The sequence below is a fragment of the Phoca vitulina genome, unplaced genomic scaffold, assembly GCF_004348235.1.
Source record: "Phoca vitulina isolate PV1807 unplaced genomic scaffold, GSC_HSeal_1.0 scaffold26, whole genome shotgun sequence".
NCBI lineage: Eukaryota > Metazoa > Chordata > Mammalia > Carnivora > Phocidae > Phoca > Phoca vitulina.
In genome coordinates this window covers 9884410-9907126 of record NW_022589729.1, presented here as the reverse complement: position 1 = coordinate 9907126, position 22717 = coordinate 9884410, and the positions used below count along the sequence as shown (strand labels likewise).

At 40.4% G+C, this 22717-nt stretch overlaps 1 protein-coding gene across 1 annotated transcript in view; it reads right to left on the bottom strand.

Moving 5' to 3' along the window:
- USH2A (usherin) overlaps window positions 1-22717 on the bottom strand; it is a 682897-nt gene that overhangs the window by 22368 nt on the left and 637812 nt on the right. The window contains exons 62-63 of the mRNA XM_032422367.1: window positions 18683-20199; window positions 15613-15934 (exon numbers count right to left, since the gene is read on the bottom strand). Of these exons, the coding sequence (XP_032278258.1) occupies window positions 15613-15934; window positions 18683-20199 (1839 nt within the window). The remainder of the gene's footprint in view (window positions 1-15612; window positions 15935-18682; window positions 20200-22717) is intronic.

The window sequence follows — 22717 nt, the reverse complement described above, 5'->3', positions numbered from 1 at the left end:
TATTTGAGCAAAAAACAATTCTAATGGGCCAGTGCCAAACAGGAAGTGGTTAGGAGCACTTTGACGACAGGAGCCACAGGAAAAACTTCCATAGGGAAAGTGCAGAAGCTAAGAAAGGAAATTATTTGATTGGCTACAGTTCAAAGCCCATTGGTGGTGTTAAGATTGGTTGTTCTTAGTGTTTTGATTTTGTAATCTTGAAGCATTAACCAGCTTAGATTTTGGTTTGTTTATGTAGGCCTTCAAAGCACTGGAGCTGCCTCAGATTAATGACCCCCTTATTTAATTAAATAAAGGACATATAGAATTTTAACCGAGGCCACAATGGATGGGAAAGAAAACAAGAAAAATAAAAGTAGGTGTAATAAAATAAAAATTCAGCAAGTTGTCAATTAATTACTGAGCACCAATAGGAGATAGCAGTGGTACAGGTATGGGGATGTTGAAAAAAAAATTAAATAAGTATAATCCACAGAAAGTGTTTAGTACAGGTCTGGCCCCAGATTATGAACATTTATTTTGCTTTCATTTTTGATGTAGATGTAGTATTATGAATACTATTAAGGCTTTTTAATGTTGGTGTTGTTAGATAAAAACTAAACCTTACACCTTCCTGTCTTAGATGAGTTTCTACTGGGTAGAGTCCCATTTCCAAAATGTGATTTAATCCATGGTATTTTAAAACACTTGAGCCTCAGTATTATAGTGTTTCTCTGTATTTCTGTAAAAATATTCTGTTCCTAAACCTCAGCAATTAGAAATTCTTCATCACTAACTGGGAATATATGTAGGACTTAGTGTCTTTTGTCTTTGACAGGAGACCTTCATAATATACTGCCCTTTTTCTTAGTCTTTCTTTTTAGTATTCAATCAATTTGAGATCAAAATAACATTCATATAAATCAACGTGTTTATGCAAAGCAGGATCAGCCTATTTACATGAGCTACTCAAAGCAGTTACAATGAAGAGAAAGCTGACTGAAATAATGAAGAATTATGGATTTCACAAAACTTGTCCCACAAGGCAATGTTTCTGTTATACCAAACTGCCAGAAGAAACATAAAAAAGAAACTGTCAATACCTCTTTGTCTGTTGAGGTAAAAAGTCCTTTACACAAAAATTGCGTGGATTTCTGCCTATGCCCAGTGAAGCAAGAAACAAGGAACTGAAGTATAGTAGTTCAGGATTCAGAATAAAAATGCTAACAGAGGGGCACCTGGGTGGCTCAGTTGGTTGAGTGTCCCACTCGGTTTCAGCTCAGGTCCCGATCTCAGGGTGGTGGGATTGAGCCTTGAGTCAGGCTCCACACTCGGCATGGAGTCTGCTTGGGATTCTCTCTCCCTTTGCCCCTCCCACTCGTGTGCACACTCTCTCTCTAAAATAAATAAATCTTTAAGAAAATGCTAACAGATATGCTTATGATTTCTACTGAGAAACAATGAGCCCAAGATTTGGGTCCATCTTTAGAGGGTGGAGAAAGAAGAAGCAGAGATCTTACATGGGAAAATTTGAGCAATATGACCTGATCTTTTAATTTTAATGAACCAATATAAAAATCAAGAAATAAAATGTCTTGTGAACATGGAGTTGCCTACTGTATCCATCTCGATTCTTTCTGTCATCTATCTAATCCATCCATCCATCCATCCATCCATCACCACCTATTTACCTACATTTTACCTGACAAGCTAATCCATCTGGTTTGTGACCCAAGATTTCCTCATGATCATTGGATACAAAAATGTGGGCTCTTTCTGTGTGGGTTGCTCACAGAAAAGAAGGGACATATTGGTGGGGTGGGAGCAAGTAAAGCTTATGAATTTCAAGTCAAAGTGACAAAAATTAAGGATACTCTTCATTTTTTTAATTTATTCACAATATCCTTATTCCTACAGTATCCAGCTGAACATATTTACTCTTTTATAATAAAAAAGACGATTAAAGTTTTCACTAAAACAATTATTCGTGTTTAGTGAACACTTGCACACACACACACACACACACACACACACACACACAATTATAACTGTAAGAGTTAAGGAACCTCCCAATGAAGAACTGTTATAAACAAGAACAAGTTGGGACTGGCCGAATTAGGGTGTTCTCTTCTCTAAAGTTTTGGTTGTAACCATGACAAGAGTTATAATGTAAGAAGATGTCACAGAGAACATAGATCAACCATTTGGATAAAAACAAAACAACTAAGACCATTTAACCACAAATTCTATAATTGACTAGAAAAAAAGTAGATTAATTTCTGTTTATATTTCTGTTTTCAATTTAATTTAAAAAAATCTAACCAGTGACCATTACCATCCTTATGTTATTGTCCATTAAAGAAATGAAATTGTTCTTTTATTTATTATCCCCCTCCCCGGGACTAATGACTGTATTTTGCCTTAAAAAATTTCAATTACCTTGTGTCAACATCTGCCACCAAGCTGCCAAAATCCCATTTCTGTGGAAACAGGTTTAATCATCTCCTCTCTGTTTAAAACTGCCTCCTAGAAATCTTCCATCAGAGGAGTCTTTGTCAAACAGTGTTCCTTGGCCACGATCATCAAAATCATTTTGCGTACCTATATCAGAATTTGTGGCAGAAGGACCTTGGAACCTGTCTTTCTAACATATTTCCAAGTGATTCTTGTGCCCAAGATTATATGAGAAACACAGAAGGCTACTCTCTATAGAACCCGGTACAGAATCTAGGCACTATACATTTTAAATTTCTATTCATACGTCATAAGAATAGAAATTTAGAGTTGTACTCTGCATTTCCTTTGTCGTTACCTTCAGCCATTCAAAAAAGCATGAAGCATGTATCTGTTTGAAGATGTTACAGCTGCAATAATCATCATAGAGTTTATTACAGTGGTCATGGTTCCAAACAGAACCAGAGTTCACTAGCTTTGTAGAACCAACATTTGCTACCTAGTTTTCACTCCAGGTGTAAATTTCTTGAAATCCTGATATTTCTGAAACTTGTTGGATCCATTTTTCCCTTGCAGCATATTATTCTAAATGCTCCCAATTCTTCTCAACACATTTCTCTTTTTAATTTGCTTCCAGAAAGGAAGCAAGAATGTGTGAACAGAAGTATTTGTAATAATTGTTGTAAAAGAGACAGAGAAGGAACCATGACTCTGAAGAGGACAAGGGAAGGGGAGATAGATCTGAAAATTCTCCCAGAGTGGTAGCCCATTGGGTGCTTACAGTATTGTGCTAGTTATTCTTTAGCCCAACTTCTACACTTAACTGTAGAGTTTAGTGCTTTGTCTTACATGAAGCTTTAGTGCTTTATAGCTTTCTGAAATAGCATTCCTTAGGACTGATATTTTCCAAGTATAGTCTAAATGCAAAGAGAAATTCTTAATGTAAATCTCTGGGGACTTCCTGATGTGTTTTTCTTTCTCATATCATAAACAAATCTCCTTAGTTGTAAAAATATGTTATGATTCTTTTGGCTGAGAGATCATCATGCTACAAGTCTTGTTAAAGTCCAGGGAACAGCTTAGAAATGTTGTCTACACTGTTAGCATCCAATTGATGTCTATTTGTTCTTGTACTCACTCTCATTTTCCATACAAAAACAGAATGCAGGAATAACGAAATTCAGCCAGTGATCTTTCAAAGAAAACCTCTAATCTGTTGCCTCCTAATGTAAGTGACAGTGACTGTCCTTGCCCTTGGAGCAATTTGAGATTTTGTTCTTTTTCCAGGCTGCTTATTATAAGAGTTGTATTATGCCTGTTGCTCTCAAAAGATTAAGATTTGGAGGCATTTTTGAGATCTCTGCAACTTCTGTGATATTCTGTAACATGCTTCCTTGTGGAATAATGACAATTTTTGATAGCACAAAAGCATTTCAACAATACTGATGACATATTCATATTGAACAGCACTAGGGAAGCAACTTCATTCTTTCTAAAACTAGGGAACATGAATATATTTTTGTGACAATTCACATCAGAAATAAACAAAAACCCAACATGAATGTCCAAATGCCAGCAATTAAGAAGTAGAGTAAATAGGTTGCATGTTAACAGACAAACAATTAAATTATTTGTTTCCTAGGGGCATGTAATGAGATTGTTATCACATTCCCATGAGGGAGACAAATAGATATTAAAAAGGTCTTTCCAATACCTGTATTGGCTAAGGCCAACAGCTAATTCAATAGATTCGATCAAAATCACCACTTCTTTCACTGCTCCTGATTTATGATTTTGACTGTAGTTAGTCATCACTCATTGCAGTTTGTTCTCCAGTGCTCATAAATTATGCCTCATAAATAAAAAGATACAATCAAGGAAATCATATCAATTCATCTACAACCTTGGAGTATATTTTCCCATGGCACTTACACTAATGCCTTTTTAAAGGGTAGCCTGTTGTGGGTTTTGAATATGTTTGAATAGCAATATACCAAAATGGGCTTTGCCAGAATTATGGTTAGAGAGACTCATGGCTAAAAAGAGAAAGCAATAAACCTGAAATTACATGATTACAAGATTATTTTATTTCATGAGAAGTCCTGCAGGCTATAGTCATAAAGGACTAGCTTGCTGAAAAGCTCTGTGTAGCTGCCTATTTAATTCTCTATCTATCTGATTTTCTTTCATCATCAAATGGACTTTTTGCATGATACTTTACTGGATATATTATAGTTCTACTTCTACAGATATAGTCCCTGCATTCCAGGTTCCTTTCATCTGAAACACTTTGGATCAGACAAGATGGAACACGATTTTAATTGAATTCTGGGACCCAGGGGAAGAAGGGTACAACAAGACATTGTCTTCCTTTCTACTGGTACTTTTGAAATTCAGAGATGTGAAGCTACTGAAGAAATTATAAGACATTTTCTTTGCTAGAAATGGGTGTCTTCTGTCACTCATGCTTAGTACACTACCTTGCTCTTTGGAGTCACTGAATATATATGAATATGAGGGAGGGAAAACTGGCTTCAATGTTAGTGGGAAATCCTAAAATTAGCCTCAGTTTGATTTTAGTGATAATAATGAGAATTTGGAATTTATCACGTACTACTTTTTATTGCTTCTATCTGTTCTCCCCGTGAGAAAATAGGAACCCAGTTCCATCCAGCTCTTATGGAGGATACATAAAAGTAATTAATGGGTTCACTGAGCCCTTGCACTTTTATAAGTGTATTATATGTACTAATTTATCTCATCCTCCCAACAATTCTATCAGGTTGGTATTATATTGTCACTGGTTTGCATGAGGAAACAGGCACAGAGAAATTTCTGCAACTTGGAAGTGGGAGGGCTGGCTTTCCAATACAGGTACGTGGTGTAAAAGCCCAAACTCTTTGGACTTTTTCTACATAAGGTCATTGATGGAAGACCTGGGCACATCTTCCAAGTGTTTGACATTGCGCTCTGGGACTGTCATAGAGCCCTACAGGGACTGGATATTTCTCCAGAGAGCAGCCTCAAAGTGAGATGGTGGGAATTACCACAAACATCATGGCGTCCATTTCTGCTGGCACTTACCGTGTTTTAACACTATTTTGCATGTCACATAGAAGCAAACAGTATTCACATACTTTCCATACTGCTCCAAACATGTAAAGGTAGTGAAATTCCATTATGTTAACTAAAATGATAACCATACCCCACTGATATAACATTGGACACGTATATATTCTCCACAATAAGTTGCTAGAATAAGCTAGGATCACAATAAATAAATAAACAAACAAAAAACGTAAATAAACAAACACAAAATGAATAGGTCATCTACATTAGGAAGGAAACAACTTATAGTATAAACTGTATAAGATACAGCAATAGAGCAGAGACTGGTTGAATTGTTCAGGAGGTGCTCTCAGGAGACGATAATCAAGCTGGAATGCTAATGCAAGAAGAAGGCCACAATGTGAAGACGTAGGGGGAAAACATTCTGGGCAAAAGAAGAGCAAATGCAAAGTCCCTGAGGCCGGATTCTCAAGAAGGCTAGTGCAGGCAGGCTTAGTGAGTAAGGGCCAGAGAGCAATGAGATGAGGACAGAGGTGGACAAATTAAAGTCCCCATTGAACCAGAGAGGAGTTTGCATTTTATGGGAAGCCAAGGGAGGGTTCCCAGCAGGGAACTGACTTTATCTGATGTACATTTTACAGAAATAACTGGGTATTGATTACTTTTTATGAATTTATCTATTGTTTTAATTTTATATGTGAGTGACAATGCCCTGGCCTTTAAATTAACTTTAATTTAAAGTTTACAGCCACCCTACTAAGGTAGGTCTTTTTACCCTAATTTTATGGGTAAGGAAATGAAGGCTTAGAGGGTTTAAATCACTTGCTACGACTACAGAACCAGTGAATCCTGGAGCTCAGATTACATTCTGAGTCAGTTTATCTTTGCAGGGTTAGGATTCATGCCCCTGATGGGGGTGACTTGAGGAAGCTGTGGTTTAGCAGAACAATTACTGGACTTGGGTCTGAGTTCTGATTCTTCCACTTCTTAGGTAACTTGCACAGTCATTCAGGCTCCTGATTATACAGAGGGAAATAATAATACCTATCACACAGGGCTATGCTGAGATTTGTGTGCAAGAAAGTTATGTATAAGTTTCCAAAGAATGGGTTGGTGGATAAATACGTTTATAAGTATCTTATCAAGATTTTGAAAGCCCCAGAGCAGTATATAAATGCAATTTGGAGCAACCATGGGGTGAATTTAAGGACACAGCTTTGGAACCTGAATCTCAGGTTCAAAGTCAAGTTCTTCCACTCACCAGCTGTATCCTGGGGCATGTTAACAATCATGCAGTGCATCAGATTTCTAAATGTTATTATTAGTAATAGCCCTTATCTCAAATGGTTGTTATGAGTTAATACACGTAAAGCTCTTAACATAGCGCATAGCGAGCATGAAAAAATAATAATGATTATTATATTTTTCGTGTGAAAAGTTAGGAGAGAGTGACTTGACAGCTTGAAAGAGAAAGTGGGACTAAGTAACAATTCTGTACTCACTTCTGGGTTCCATGTAGCTGTGATGGAGCAACCATAGATTTGAAGACCCTTCACAGCATTTCAAGTTTAGGCCACATCTCTGTGTAACTTTCTCCAGGTACTTCTCTGCTCTCAAATTTTGAGGGTTAGAGCAAATGTATGCCTGACTTTTGAGAAATGTTGTTCTTACATCAACATTTGTATATTGGATGGCATTGTCTACTTTGCCTTATTGTTAATGAAAATTTCTTAAATGCATCCCAGAGTCTAAGTGAAAGGAAACACTGGAGCAATTCATTGGATTCTTCAGAGAAAAGAATTTTATTTCCGGTTCCCATTACAAACATGCTATTGGCATCAAGGAGAGAACTGCACAGTTTCCAAGATGTTTTTAGGCATCTTGGTAATGATCATATCCATCAGCAGATAGATAAATCAATTCACAAGAGAGAGTCTCAACCATCTTCTTAAAGATTTCAATTGAATGCATGTGATTTACTTAAGCGTCTTAACGTTTTTTGTTTCCACCTGCAGATTTGATTGCTTCATGTAGCAAGACATTTATTTAGAATTTAATGGAAATATAACATCAGTCTAAGTACTTACGTGCAATCCTCCTTAAGCCTTCAGATTTACTTAGTGTTTTATCAATAATCATGGAGTGGTGAGCCAAAGCTTGCCAGGTGATCTTCTAGCCTGGAAAGGATTCTTCGTCACATATTGAGTGAGAAGCAGCACCAATCTGAGGTATGGGGAATATGCTAGGTATGCTCCCTTTGCCTCCAGATCCATTCTCTGCCCTGCTTTGTGCACTGGGAAGTGACTCTGCAGACTGCCTAGGGATCTTCTCCTCCCTCTGGCTTCTTTCCAGTTGGATTTGATCAAAGGAAGGAGAGAGTTCAGTTTTTTAATGTCTCCTGATCCCTCTCTTTGGCACCCCAGTTTGGCAAAACTGCATTCTTTCTCTATGGGGACAGCCCCTCCTCACTGGCCTTAGCATTTGCTGGGTTCCAGGAACAGATTCTTCCCCTTTAGGCCTAGAAGGTAATAGCTTCTGGCTATTGCTGGTCCCTGGGTACTTTAACCTCCCTTGTTGATTCTCTTAATGCTGCCCACACCTCAATAAATAGCCTTTTCGTTTAATTCTCTTCAAAAGCTCCTTTGAGTATGCCATCTGTTTCCTGCTGAGATCCTGACACTGGGGAGAACATTTCCAAACCTTACACAGGCCCCAATAACAATGGGTGGGCTGAGATTGGCATTGGATCGTAAGCATGGAGAGATTGGAAATAATTTTGTGAGACTGAAGAAATAGAGGAATAGTGCCTTCTCATGTATGCATAGAATGATTTCAGTCAAGTACCACCTGTGCTGCTCAAGCCCATCTGGCCAGAGAGTGGAATGAGAGGGGTCATGAGAGTCTGGTGCTGTCCTTGAAGATAAGGCATTCTCTGTTCCTCTCTGCTTTTCTGCTGCACCATCACTTGGATCTTTCAAATATCTTTCTTCATAGCTTATACTACCATCCTTAAATTTTTATGGATATATTATTCATGGGTGTGCTTATCTTATCAACTAAACTTTAAGCCCCTGAGGAACAGAGTTTTTAGCTTCCTGCCCCAATCCTAGTAAGGAGGCATACACTTCGAACATGGTGGGCCTTTAATAATAAGTTATTATGTATTCAAGTACTAGGATAAAGGGAAATAAGTAAAACATGTCTCATCCTTTCCTGGATATTTTTCTAGGACCAAATCAGGTGATTTGGGGGAGCCTTGATTTCCATAGTCAACTCACTGAAACAGGAGCTGTTGGTGAAGAGCCATGAAGGCAGGTTGGAATTACATATTATCTACCTTCAGTTGGAGAAAATTTGGTTACATTTAATATTTTATGTCCAGCAAACAAGCTTCCAACACAAAGATAGGAGGATCAATATTGGCTTCGGTGAAATATAAATTTGGGTTGCACCAGCGTGAGGGTGAGAACCAAGGCATCTTCAGAGGAATGACTTGTATCAAAGGCAAAGTAAAGATTGCCAACAATTGCAGCTTAGCAATGAACCCTAAAGGATGCCATGAGAGAGAAAAAGAATGAAAAGAGGTGCACGCATGTGAACTAGAGCATGCTCCTGGGTGTGTTCACACACACGTAGGTAGAAATGATCTCCTATTGGAACAAAAAAAACCAAAAAACAAAAACAAAAAAGACACGGTTCCTGGTCCGGTGGCAGAATTCTGATTTCTATTCATGGAAGTGTCGTGATGGCCTTTGGTCTAAGCTGTAGCACTTTGGCTCTAAAGTTTTAGGACAAATGCACTGTTTGAGACAGACCACATCAATAAATCATTTAATACCTTGAGCTGTGGGAGCTGGGGGTGGGAGCAGCTTAGTTCTTGTGGGAGAGACTAACCAAACAAAAGCTTCCATGCTGGTCAGAAATACGTTAGCGAGATTAATACCTAATTAAATGCAAGTCCAAAACCAAACAGAAAACATGCTCAATACATTTTCTCTAAAAGTGGCATAGAAAATGCTTAGGAACGGGATGGGATAAAGGTGATAGCAACAGAAAACAAGCCATCTGAATCGAGTAGCTAGTCACAGAAGTGTAGACTCAGAGTTGGAAGGAATCCTAGTCATGGGTATGTGGGCAAAGTAGTTTTGTCCTGAGAAGAGAAATGGCAAGGACAAAGAAGACTGGACCCCCTGATTGAAGGGGCATCACAGTTTCAGAACCAATTGTGCTCTTGGTTAGAGATTTTTACAGTCTAGCATTTTATTAGTGACTCACGATAGAGACATTAAGAGTTTTCTTAACCTGGCTCTTTTCTGTCTTGGAAGAAAGTACCTCCTTTTTTTAATATAGTAGGGGCTAAGGGTAGAGGGGGGGAGGTGGGCCTACTTGTAGCAGGCATCCAGCTAGACAGATGAGATCTCTCAGTTCTCTTAACACCCATTTTTTTTTAAAGTGAGGCTATGAGAAATTAAGTGCCTTGGCCAACCTGTGTGATTTTTCACTCAGTTTCATCTGCTGGCTGTGAGTATCTAAGGAGAAAGAGCCTAGGAATTGGGACCATTTCACAGTAGCATGGTGGTGTGCGTCATGTGCTGGGGCAGCCCTTGTTTCTGGCTGAACGTGTTTCCCACAGATTCATAAAGCCTTGGCTGTAGGACGGGGGTCCTGTGACCAGGCCTATTTGATCAAAGTCCTCCATTCTCTTGGTCACAGGACTATAAGGTGTTAGGCGGTTCGTGAGAGTCCGGCTCTTGGTTGACTTATGAATACTGAGAGAGAGAAGCCCTCTTTCCACTCTGAGGTGGGAGGGTAAGAATAATAATACCTATCATAATTGCGCTGGGTGAGTAGTGCCTATGTGTGAGGTGTTGGCCTAGGCATATTTATGCATCAACTCATTCAATCTCAAAGCAAGCCCAATCAAGAGAAGCTAAAGTTTGATTAGAATTTTTTAAAGTGTATGGTTGTAGATCACCCCCACGGAGGCTCCTAGAATTTAGAACTGGGGGGAGCCTCCATCTAAACACGGGGGGAAACCACTGGGAGAGGTTAATTTGCTTAAGGATCCAGATATAGTGAGAGAAGGACTCGAAGCTGCTGTCCTTTCTCCTTCTCCCTTCCAGCTCTTCACCCGCAGTGTGGGGGTTGCACAGAGAAGGTCCCAGCAGCTCCTCCTGCAGTCTTCACACAGATGTTTTTGGCAGGAACAGTGAGGGTCCGTCCCCTTGTCTGTCTCCTTCTCAGCCCTTCCTTCCATCCTCTTTGGCATACATTTTCAGACAGAACTGTTTGGAGCCAGGGTTGGTGTGTTAGAAAGCAGCGGGCTGCCATCCTGTGTGGCCTCCCGCAGCACCAGCCCTAAGATGAGTCCCACACGTAATGAGTCGTAGGGTTTCCTCTGAGGCTGACCTGTCACTTCTCAGTCACCCAGTGACGAGGCACTGGAAGCCTTCCAGCCTTCAGAGATCGTGTGAGCGTGGGTGCTTATTGCAAAAACCTGTCAAAGTGGGGGAATTTTTCAGGAAAACTAATTAAGTCACTGACAGCATGATTCGGTGAAAGGGGGAGCCATGGCAGGCCCTAGCAAATCCATGGTGAGTCATTGCCTTAAGCGAGAGTATGAATATGAATGCACAATTACTGGGAGCTGCTCATCAGCCCCAGCTCTCTCCCTGCAGGTAAAAACTGAAGCTGCTCATGGAGTAGACTCACACCCAGGCCCCTCTCCAAAGCCTGTGCAGAGACTGTTGTCTTAATTTGCTTGCTGAACAATGAAGAACTTCCCCACACAGAATTTGGAGGTTTATACTATATAGATGAGTACAGCCTGAATGTGAAAGTGTTGAAGATAGGAATGAGTACTGTCTGTGAAAAGTATCACATTGGATTTTGTAAATATTCTGCTGAACAGGAAGCCTATAATCTCCATGTAAGGAAAAGATCTGTGCACCGAAGAATTTCATTTAGTGAAGATGCATCTCATTTATGTATGAATCACTCATTGGCAGCGTTTTTGAGAATTAGGTTTTGGTAAACTAAATTGTTTTTGAAATTCACTGAGAATGCTTGTTCTCTAATGAGACTCTGCATCATGTGGTTCTGCAGAGACACCCCATCCATCTTGTGAAATATAAAAAGGCACTTCCAAATTTCTACGATTTCTATTTCAGATCTTACTGTTCTTATTAAAGCTGATCCTTCAGAATCTCTGGAAGCTGTGCCGAAATGAATCAAATTAGAAAAATCCCATTTTAAGTGGTGGTGAATGTTATAACTCTTACTACCAAAGGCCAGGTCTCCTAAGTGAGAAACAAAGCAAAATAAAATGCCAACAGAAAACAAACAAAATCCATGAGGAAGAGTAGAAGACATTATTTGATTAACTGAGACACAAACTTTGCAGATAATATATTCTGCCCCCCACCCCCTTCCAGCTTCATACCAAAACAATAGGACTCTTGTTTAGGGAAGTCATGGACAGACCAAGGTAAGTAAGTTGGTCATCAATTATCATCATGGAAATTAGGCACTTGTGGGGAGCTAGCTTCACTTATTTAGGCAATTGGTTTATGATGGTTTAGGACTGTGATTCTCAGCCCTGGCTGCACATTAGAATCACCTGGGGACCTTTTGAAACGCACTGATCCCTGGACCTATCCCAGAATCAGAACTACAGGGGATGGGACCAGGGCATGGGGAACATGGTTAAAGTTCCCCAGGTGATTCTAATGTGCAGCCAGGGCTGAGAGCCACTGAATTAGGAAATCACCACTTGAAAATCTGGCTTAAGTAGCATAGCAACAATGCTGAAAAAAAAAAAAAAAAGGGTTGTGGACCATCAAAGCTGCTTATTAAAAATACAGATTGCTGAGAATCCCCATCCTCACCCCTTGGAATCTGCACTTTGAACATGCTTTTTTGGGTAATCCTTTGTTACTAGAAACACAAGGAGCCAGTACGTTTAAGATGTTCAATATTGAGGTATTACTGAAAACTTAGAAGGTGCCTGTAATTTAACAAGGCTTTTGCCCACCTTCAGACATGACAGTTACCAAGCTGGTTCTATGAACTGTTGTGAGCTAAGTGACACTGGCTGGACCTCACCCTCCAAGATCTCTGGAGTGAGGGATTCCCCTTTCTTTTAGTAAGAATCCCTTTCTCCACATAGTTCCTGTCCCTTCTGTCCATCGGAACTCATCCACTCGATACTCTTTTCTCCCAGAGGTCTATCACACCCAGAGCTCCATCTGTCAAGTGATGGGTGAATTTACACTAAGAAGTGCTGCCTTGGTTTTCCCACATAATAAATTTTGGCAGCTGCCTTCAATGACTTAACTCCAAAACAGAAATGGGTACAATGGTATAGGGTCATGTAGGAGCGTGGCGGACAGCAGTATCTGACGCCCTCAGGGCACACCATGTGGAAGACCACCTACCCAATTACAGATCATCACCACCCTTTTGATTAATAGGTCCAAACCTCTGGGCAGTTTCTCAGTTCTTTGGTTTTATTCCAAGAAATATAAATTACCTCAAAAATACAATCCTCTGCAGAAGGGTCAAATCATTGACAGATGTTGGGTGAATCAATGCCTCTAGGACAATGAAGGTATTTTGTGAAAGGCAACTTGCAGATGAAGTAACCCTCAGACAGGTTTGAGAGCAAAGCAAATTCATCTCAATGGCAAAATGTTCTTTTGTAAAAGGGAAATCAATTCTTTTCGTACGTTACGTCCTAAATGGCTTCTGCAAGCTTAGTCAGGGTCTATGTGGATTCAGCAGTTACACAGGCTAAATAAATCTAACATTTTAATTCATTTTTTTCAGCATTTAGTCTAAACTTCTCAAAATATTTCCTGTAAGAACTGGGTTTTGGGCAGATAGGCTAGATTTTACCCTCCTGCTTCTTATGTTGTAACAAGGTAGGATTAGTTAGTAAGTGCAAATTTGAGATCAGTTTGTTAGGAAACCCCATTAAATACTTCCATTGGGTGGAATGAGTATGGAGGAGAAGCATGACCCAGAGCTGACAGAGTTACAAAAGAAACTCTCCTCTGAATTGTGGGTCCCTTGGTTCCTGCTTGTCCTTAGCTCCCAGTAAGAAATCCCACTAGAGCTAAGACATATGCATGAGGTTTACCATTCTTTAAAAAACTGGCGTAAGACTTCAGTGGATCAACTCGCCAATTATTGAACCCAGTGGCACAACATAATGCCAAAGAAGCTATAATTGCTGGCTTGCTTTCAGTATCTATGGGTCATTTAGTTTCATCTAATTAGAAGCCAAACATTTCTTGCTGATTCCACTCAGCTCTGTCACAAAGGTGTGCTTTTATTCATAAGGGAGAACAGATAATTGAGAATAGAAGAGTCTTTGATAATTTGACACTTTTTTTAGTAAAGATATAGAGAAAAGAACAAAAGGGTGGCCAGCTACACAGATTCTGGTTGTTTCTGATACTATTTTGTTTCCAGCTGTGGTATCGATAAGCATTTTGTTTCTTTATGATATAAACCACAATCCTTTCCCTAAACCCTTGGGGCCTGATGTGTTTTTAAATAATTTTGTTTTTTTTTTCAGATTATGAAAAGGTAATGAAATACATATACTGTATATTTTGTAATATCTGCAGAATGATCTGGTAATAAAACATGACATTTCTGTAGCAAAACATATAAATATTTGTATTAGATGGGATAAATAAATGCTATAAATAGTTTCAAGTTTGTTCAGATTGCATTTTGCTGCCAAACGAGTGGTGCCAAACCTAGAAAAAACTTTTAGCTTTGGAAATGGAAACAAGGGATTATGGATACATATCTGTGTATTTCTCCAAACCATTCAAGAATCTCTTTATATTTTCAATTTTTACTAACTTCCTTGGGTAATTTGTCTCATACATTATTGGCCCAAAATATTCTGTTCTCACACTTAAAATGTTACCTCTAATCACCGTACTCATTGATTTGCCCAACATATTTCTGGTGACTTAGTGATTTTATTATTTCTGGTTATGGTAAGCCTTTCAGGGTTCAGTTTCCTCTTTTAGAAAATCGCGCTTGGCATTGTGCCTGGCACTTAGTGCTTGTATCAGTCAGCAAGCTTCTGACTGCAAGCAAGAGAAACTGGTTCTGACTTATGCAAAAGGGAGTTTATTGGGAGTACATGGAATTAAGAGAATAGTTGAAGAACCATGCCTAGAAATAGCAGGGATAAGAAAAGCTTTTGGACTGAGGTTAGGGATATTTTATCAGGACTTCTTACCTCCGCCTTTTAAAATTCTGAGTCACTGTCCTGAAGACCAAGCCCCAGGTGAATCTGAGGGGCTGAACACAGCTCCTGTGTCCACCACTTGGTTAGGAGATAACCCTACACATTCACTGATTGACATTCCCACCAGACCTGAGCAAGGGGTGGGGGAATCATACCCCCCCAACCCCCCACCCCCCACCAGAAATGGAGTTGCTATCACAAGAAAAATAAAAAAACACTCTGAGAGCCAAACAAAGTGAACCTAACAGAAGTCCTCTAAAGATTTCAAAATATTTTCAGAATATTTTTCTTAATTCATGGCATTTTAGGCATATGCAAAGTCCTATTTTTTTAGACTGCTCTCATACAAAACTAGCTTCACCCCCATGCACAGGTTCGTTGTTTTCCTGTAGACATTTCTCAACACTCCATATCGTTCTTGGCACAGGGGGTGGAGGTACTTGCCACTGGGTTTTATTCTATCTTGGTACAATTAAGGAGTTATTTTCAAAGTGGTTTTTTCACAAGGAGTGTTTCCTGCCAAGGCAACACTGACAGAGAGAAGCTTAATGGTAGAAATCACTTCATTAATAAGGAATGCAAATACTTCACCTGAAATTTACATAAGAATAACAAGCATATATCACATGGATCAAGAACAAAGAAAATGAAGAAGGCAAATGAATATTGTCTTTCCTCCCTCATTTACTGCTTAAAAAATTTTAAAGGATATTATTAAATTCCTTAAGCCCCACGTTTCTTTAAGTGGCTTTTCAAATTGCAAGGGATTTTTACAGGCAGGTGCTGATGTGTGCCCGCAATCTCAGTGTGAATTGTCGATAATACACATTTCTTACCTGATACTCATATTCTGTGAAAGGTGATAGTTCGAAATCCATAAAAGAGCTTGAGCTTCCATTATAGGTTAACACTGGATCTGATTTTCCAGGCCGAGCTGCGATTTGTCTTCTGTATAACTCATAATATAAAACTCTTCCATTTGGCTGAAGTGGTCCCATCCACGAAAGGGCAACTGTGGGCTGGAATCCACCTGGAGCCATCCGTACCTCTAGATGGGGTGGGGGCTGCATGAGAGGTGCAACCTCAGGGGTCTGTAGGGATGTCCAGTCACTTGACGCACATCCCAGCATGGTGCAGGCTTGAACTCGTACTTCATACCTTCAGGATACAAGGCAGAAATTACCCATAATTGGCAAAACAGATTTTCATGGAAAGAATATTTACAAGACTGTTTTCCAGATAAAAAGAGACTATTTGCTGAAAAGAAAAAGACAAATCAGTTTACATTTATTCTTATCTATAGCTAATCCTTTTAAAGAACAACAAAGTCCTCTTTTTATAAAAATTTGACAACATGTTAAATCCTCCTGGCTTCCCAAACTAAAACAAAAATTCTCAACTGTCTGGAAAGGGTGGGAACAATTCTTCCCTAAACAGGAATATAACTTTCAAGGTTCTCTCCAACATAAAAAATTCTGGTACTCTGCAGAATTACTTAACACAACGATGAAGAATGCAGATCTTAGGGGGTATGAACCAGTTTTCCGTAGCCCTGGGCTCTTTCCACCTCTGCAGCCAGAGCTGAATGATTCCCCAGGAATGTTTCCAGGTCACGAAGGAACATCATGGAGTTAAGGTCTCAGTGGTAATAAATCCCCTCACCTGATACCTGACATCTTAAAACAGGCTCTCTTACACCACACAAAGACCTTTTGGGGCCAAAGTTAACCCAGCTACATGCTAGATTATCAATCATGGAGACACCTTATCACCACCCAGTTAAACTCAACCAATCAATTATGTTTTGCCTCATAGTTGGTCTCCTGCCACCTGGAAAGGTCTATTTACATAGCTGGGACTTTCCCTTTCCAACAAGAGGGGCTTTTGTTAGTATTAAGTGCCTAGGGCTGTACCTAAGTGCTTTTTTCCCCTCTGTTCCCATGCCCCACTGATTTTATGACACCCCTGATTTTCCCTCCAGCTGCAGCCACTTTTCTTTCTATCTTTATTTCTTTTGGTTCCAGCATTTTCCTCTTCTCTTTTCTGCTTTCCCTCCTCTTATCTCTGCTTTCTGTTCTCTGCCTTGCTTTCTTTCCATTTCCCCTGTCCTCTTCCTTTCCCCCCTTCCCCTTCTTAATTACACTTCTTTCTTCTCTTGTGCCATCTTCCATTCCCCTTTTCTGCTCCTCCTTCTTCTCTGCTCCTCCCCTGCTTATCTCCACTGTGATGGGACTACTGGTTTATGGGTGGGGCGTCCATCCATCCGTGTGTTATGGCAGGTCTGACTCCTAACCAATTCTGCGCATTTCAATTTGCCACACATAGATTATTAGTTTTCTGGATTATCTGTGGTAGTTTTAAAATTCTGGTTCATATACCTTTTCCTACTTAGAGTATTCCCATGCTCCTTCTTCCTCCTGACCCACTCCAGGTACCCCCAGGAGGGCACACTAATTTGCAGTATTCAGTTAGCATTAAGCTGCTAGAAAAACCCCAAACTACATGAACCTCAATTTCGTATAGAAATGGTATGTTGTTTTAAGTCATGAATGTCACTTACATCTTCAATGAGAGTGGAGAGCAAAGAGACATCTCTTCTCGCCTTAAATATCACTGTCAGGCTTATCAGATGATCAAACTCCCCCCACCCCCAGCCTGTGAAAAGTGCTTCTTTCACACCTGGAAACATTTTTCTTTAGAAATCTTTTTGGCTGAGAGTTTCAAAGGGGAGCAAGTTGATATGATTCTTCAAACTTGCAGGCACCAGTCAGGTAAAGAGGAAGCCAGTATAAAATGTACAGCTCTGCAGCTAACCTGGGTCTTTTTTATGCCCCAAATGAGCGTAAGATAAAAGGCAACTCACACACTATGTGGATTAGCCATGAAAGATACCTGCGGAAGTTTTAATTACTGTTTAATATTTAATGCAACCTTAAATAATTGTCATGAGTAGATGCATAAGACCATGAATGTTTCATTTAAACAGCACTATATATCAGAGATAATTATAGGAGGGATCTAATCTACACATCAGTAGATTACAATAATAGCTGAATTTTACCAGTGGTGGTTGGAAATCAACACTCTTTCAGCCTTTAATTTTTTTTAAGTGGTTCTGTTCATTTTACTAAATTTTAAGCATAAAATGTCTTTTATTACTCTTCTCGCTGGGGATGTAAGTTACTTAAAATGTGATGGGGAAAAATGCCAAGTAATTCTTCAAGCTATAGGAAAAGGGCCAGTGGTAAGATTCCTTCATATGGAGAGCAGCACACATCCATGCATGTCAGAGAGCCCCGAGGGGACCACTGAGAAATAGGAGGTAGCAAACTGGCACCATCCTGGGAAGTCATGACATCAGAGCTGGGGAAATCCTAAGGGGTTGGGGAAATAGAGTCCAGTGAGTCTCATTATCCCTGGAAGACGTGCTAGATTCAGGAAGAAGGCTCTCCCCAAAATAAAATTTGGGTCAGTCCAACTCTGACTAGTAAGAGCTCTCATTGGTACTTTTTTCATATTTAAAATAATAGCTAATTTTCTTCACTGCCTGGATTAGATAATACCATCTGGGTTCCCCCAACTGTCCGGGCCTGGATGTTTTCTGGAGGGACTAGACTCAGGGAAGGGGCCCATCTCTGTGACTTGTTCCAGACATTGTGGTGAATTGCAAACATTTCTGAAAAACTGACTCTCAAGATGTCACCTGCAAGAATGCTCTCTAGAAGTTACACAAGCAAGTTTTGACCGGATGAGGGTGTGTTTAGTCTACTGTCAATGGTTAAGTGGTTGGGGGTTGGGGATATCACCCATCTTGCTTTTAGAGTTTTCATTTGAACTGACGGAGGGCTCTCATGCTATAGAAAGGTCAGTGGCTTACTCTTAGCAAATCTGGAGTTGGCTACGTACCTGTGAAATGGCTTCAGCTGGTCTACTACAAATGACTGTGTGTCAAAAGAATTATGAGTTGTATTGATGTGTATGATTTTTGTTTCTTTTTCAAACAGCTCTCGGATAAAGAGGGTATAATTGACAATATGGCCATTGGTCCTCACTGGAGCGTCCCAGTTCACTAAAATCTGTTGCGGACCCTTGGCCTTTAATTTTGGAGGTTCTATCCCTGAAGGTGCTGAGGGGCTGGTTCTATCTTTGATGAGTGGACTCAAAACACCCCCTTGGCTGTTGTTGGCAGTCACTGTGTAGCCGTACTCCACACCTGGGGTGAGAGTAAAATCATGATAGCGAGTTTCCAGGCCAGTATAGACAATGGTTCCATCCCGTCTAAGTTCATAACTTCTGATCTGGCCGTTTGGTTTTCTGGGAGGTTTCCAGGTGATTTCTATGGATTCTGAGCCGGTGACTTGCAGTTTTGGAGGGTCCATGCTCTGCGGTGGGGCCTCCATGGTCCAGGCAGATTTGGATGCACTAGCCGTACAGCCCCCATTGGTGCAGGCTTCCAGGGAGAAATTATACTGAGTATAGGGCTGCAGGTCAGAAACCAGCAGGGACAGGCTCTGCCCAGCAAGGTACTCCTTACCGTCCAACCTAAGCAAATATTTAGTGATCTTTCCATTTTGAATCGATGGTGGTGCCCACGATGCATTTATTTGAGTGGCGTTGATGGTCCGGAGAGCTGGAGGGCTGACTCCTGCTGGAGCAGCCTCAGGAGTGGTAAAGCTGGTGGTTTCGCTGGTGGAGCAGCCTCCATCTGAGCAGGCTATGACTGCATAACTGTAGGTGGAAAATGGAAGCAGGTCTTCATCAGTATAATTGAAAGTCACAGCATCAAAGCTGAAAGGATAGAGCACTCCGTTCCTTTGAAGTTTATATGACTGGATAATACCATTAGACTGTTCTGGCGGGATCCAGGAAATCAGCAGTTTTGGAGGATTCATAGATACGCAGGCTACCTCCGGTGGAGAGAGACCTTCTGGAGGAGCCGGCATTGTCCTTACTATGTTCCAAGAGCTACAGGTGTGGCCTGCTGAATTCCAAGTGTGGATTTTGTACCCACACTGCGTCCATGGCTGCAAACCAGTGTCATTATACATAAATGTGTTCCTTTCAGTATTATATTCTGTGAAAATAATTTTCTCATCGGCCTGGATTGTCTGATTTCCCCAAGCTTTTCCCTCGAAACACCTGCGAATCACTTCATAGCGAATTATCTTTCCGTGTGGGTGGAGAGGCTCAGACCAGCTCAGCTCAATGCTGGTGGAGCCTACAGACTGGATCGCAGGAGCCAGCTGAGAGTGGGGAGGGGCTTCATCTGTCCACAGAGGCTGGGGCGCTGAGTGTGCACAGCCCACCTTGGTGCAGGCCTCCAGGGTCAGCGTGTAGAGAGTGAAAGGGACCAGGCGTCGGAAGAGAAACTGCCGATTCAAGCCAGTGTACTCCAGGATACCCTCACTGAAGATGTTGTAGGTCTGGAGGAAGACGAGAAGAAGAGGGAAAACAAGGTGTAACATATGATTTCTTGGTGTAGCTATTTCATCCCTTTAACCTTCTCTCCCTCCCATTCCTCATCTTGATGGTCCTAATCCAGATGAAGCACTCTGATATTAATTTTGGGAATGTGATATTTTCTAGTTAATGTAAAGTCCACGAAAAGAATAACACTGGTTTCCTTCGTCTTTTTTTTTTCTTTTTAATGTTGGATATCATATAAGCACGTATCTAACAGCTAAGGACTATTGAAGCTGATTCTTCGACTTAACAAGTAAAATAGGTTTCCTCCTATTTTATGTTTTTTAAAAATAAGGAAAAGTATTCAAATCCCCTGTTTTATAGATGATGAGCACTTTGGATCTCATTCTGAGTGGGGTAAGTAGGGCCTATCTACATTGTCTATCTCTTGCAGCATTTATTGGAAAATGGAGTTATAATGCTTAACCATTTGTACCAGGGTGCCAGGGCTGAAAATGTCTGTGTATCCATGTGTGGGCACACATACATAGACATATATGCATATATGTATTATACATATATACACAAATATAGATACAAACTTTGATGACTAGAAGATGGAAAAAACCACACTGTTTTCTCTTGCATGCCATGGGAGAATTGATTGCTCCTTTGGAGCAAAGTATTCTTCTGTTCTGGGGAAAACCATCTGAATATTCATCATATAAATGTAGAGCAAATTTTTATCCCATATTATTCATCCTTCTTTGGGAAAGATGGGATGTAACAACTTGAATGTAGATGTTTTTATACAGTGATTTCCTGCCCTTCTCCAGCCTCGATGCACCTGAGAGATATGATACATTCCTGTGGTTGGTAGTGACTCTCCAGGATGGCATCCCTCAAGAGGAGCTGGGGTGGACATCAGAATCCCTTGGGAGGCACATCTAGTTCAAAACATTCCACAGGCAAAATTAACTTGGACTGCACTGTTGATATACTTTTTGTTATTTAAGATTAAATAGCCTAGATTTTGGAAATCGATTTATGTTGGATTATTGTATTTCAGTGTGATTTTTTTTCTAGTTGGGTTCCTAGAGCAAGACCACACCCCCGAGGGAAGGGAAATAGTGTATTTTCTGAAGAAAGCTTAGCTTCCATAATCAATTTGAAAGCCTCTATGAGTCCCTGAGCTCCCTCATATTCACCTAGTAAATCTCTAACTAGTATTAAATATAGCTTTCCCTCTGTACCTTAGCTTCTAACTGGGTTTGGGGAAAAACACTTGAATATTCTGACTGGTCTCGCTTTAAATATCTTACTATAAATTTTAAGTGGGTGATTCCCCACTTGTAGGCCTATTCCATTCCCCCATATGTTCGCTCTTTCATTTTCCAAAGTGATTCTTTCATATCTTCTCCTTTCCCCACCAACGGCCATCACCCTCTTCTGTCCCTCATGGGTGGTTGTTGACAGAACCACATACTTGGCTAGGGAACTAGAAGCAGTCAAAAGGGAATATTCTTATGTTATATATTATCATCACCATGTCCATGTGAATCTAGACTTACAATGTGTGCCCTCCTTCCTTATGCTCTGGATGAAGTATCTCTGCCCCTGTGGAGCCCACCTGAGCTCCGGATCCCATACCCTCTCCTTCCTACAGATTTCACTCCTGCAATCATTCTCATTATCTCTTGCATCACCAATTTATCTCCCTCTACTGGGCTATTTCTCTTAGTGGTTAAATGTATTCTAGTATCTTTCACTGATTTTTAAATAAAACTTCTTGACACTCTAGTTCCCCAGCTACTGCCCTGTTTTTCTGCTTTTCATCTATACTTCTTTAAAGAGTTGGGGTCCTCATTCCTCACTTGCTATTTTCTCCTCAAGCCATCCCAACCTGGTTTCTCATTTTACCACTTGATCTTCTTGTCAAGGTCACAATGATTACCTCATTTCCAGGTCCAGGATGACTTCTCTGCCCTCACTCCACTTGATCTCTCAACAGCATTGGGCATACTTTCTCCACAGTTTTGGGATGCCCCACTCAACTACCTGTCTTTCTACCCCACTTGCCTCTTCTGAGTCTCCTTTGCTGGCCCCACTTCCTCCTCTTGACCTTCTGTATTCCTCAGAGCTTGATCGCAGTCTCTCATCATCTCTAGTTATATTCTCTCCATACCTGATCTCCTCTAGGCCCATGGGTTTAGATGCCACCCATATATGAATGAATTCTAAAAATAGAGTTCTAGACTTATACCTCCAGCTGTCTACTTGTCCCTTCAAACCTGTACACCTTCCAACCTTATCTTCTCAGTCAATGACTCAAGGCCTGAATATCCTTTTTCCTTCTTGTTTCACATCCAGTCCATTAACAGATCTTGTCAAGTTTGCTTTCTGGATATATCTCCAATCCACCCACATCTTCTACCCTCACAGCTCCCACTCTAATTCAAGCTACATAAATTCTATCCTAAATTTTTAGTATCTTCCAAACTCCACTGGTCTTCTTAGAGTCCATTTTATACATAGCAG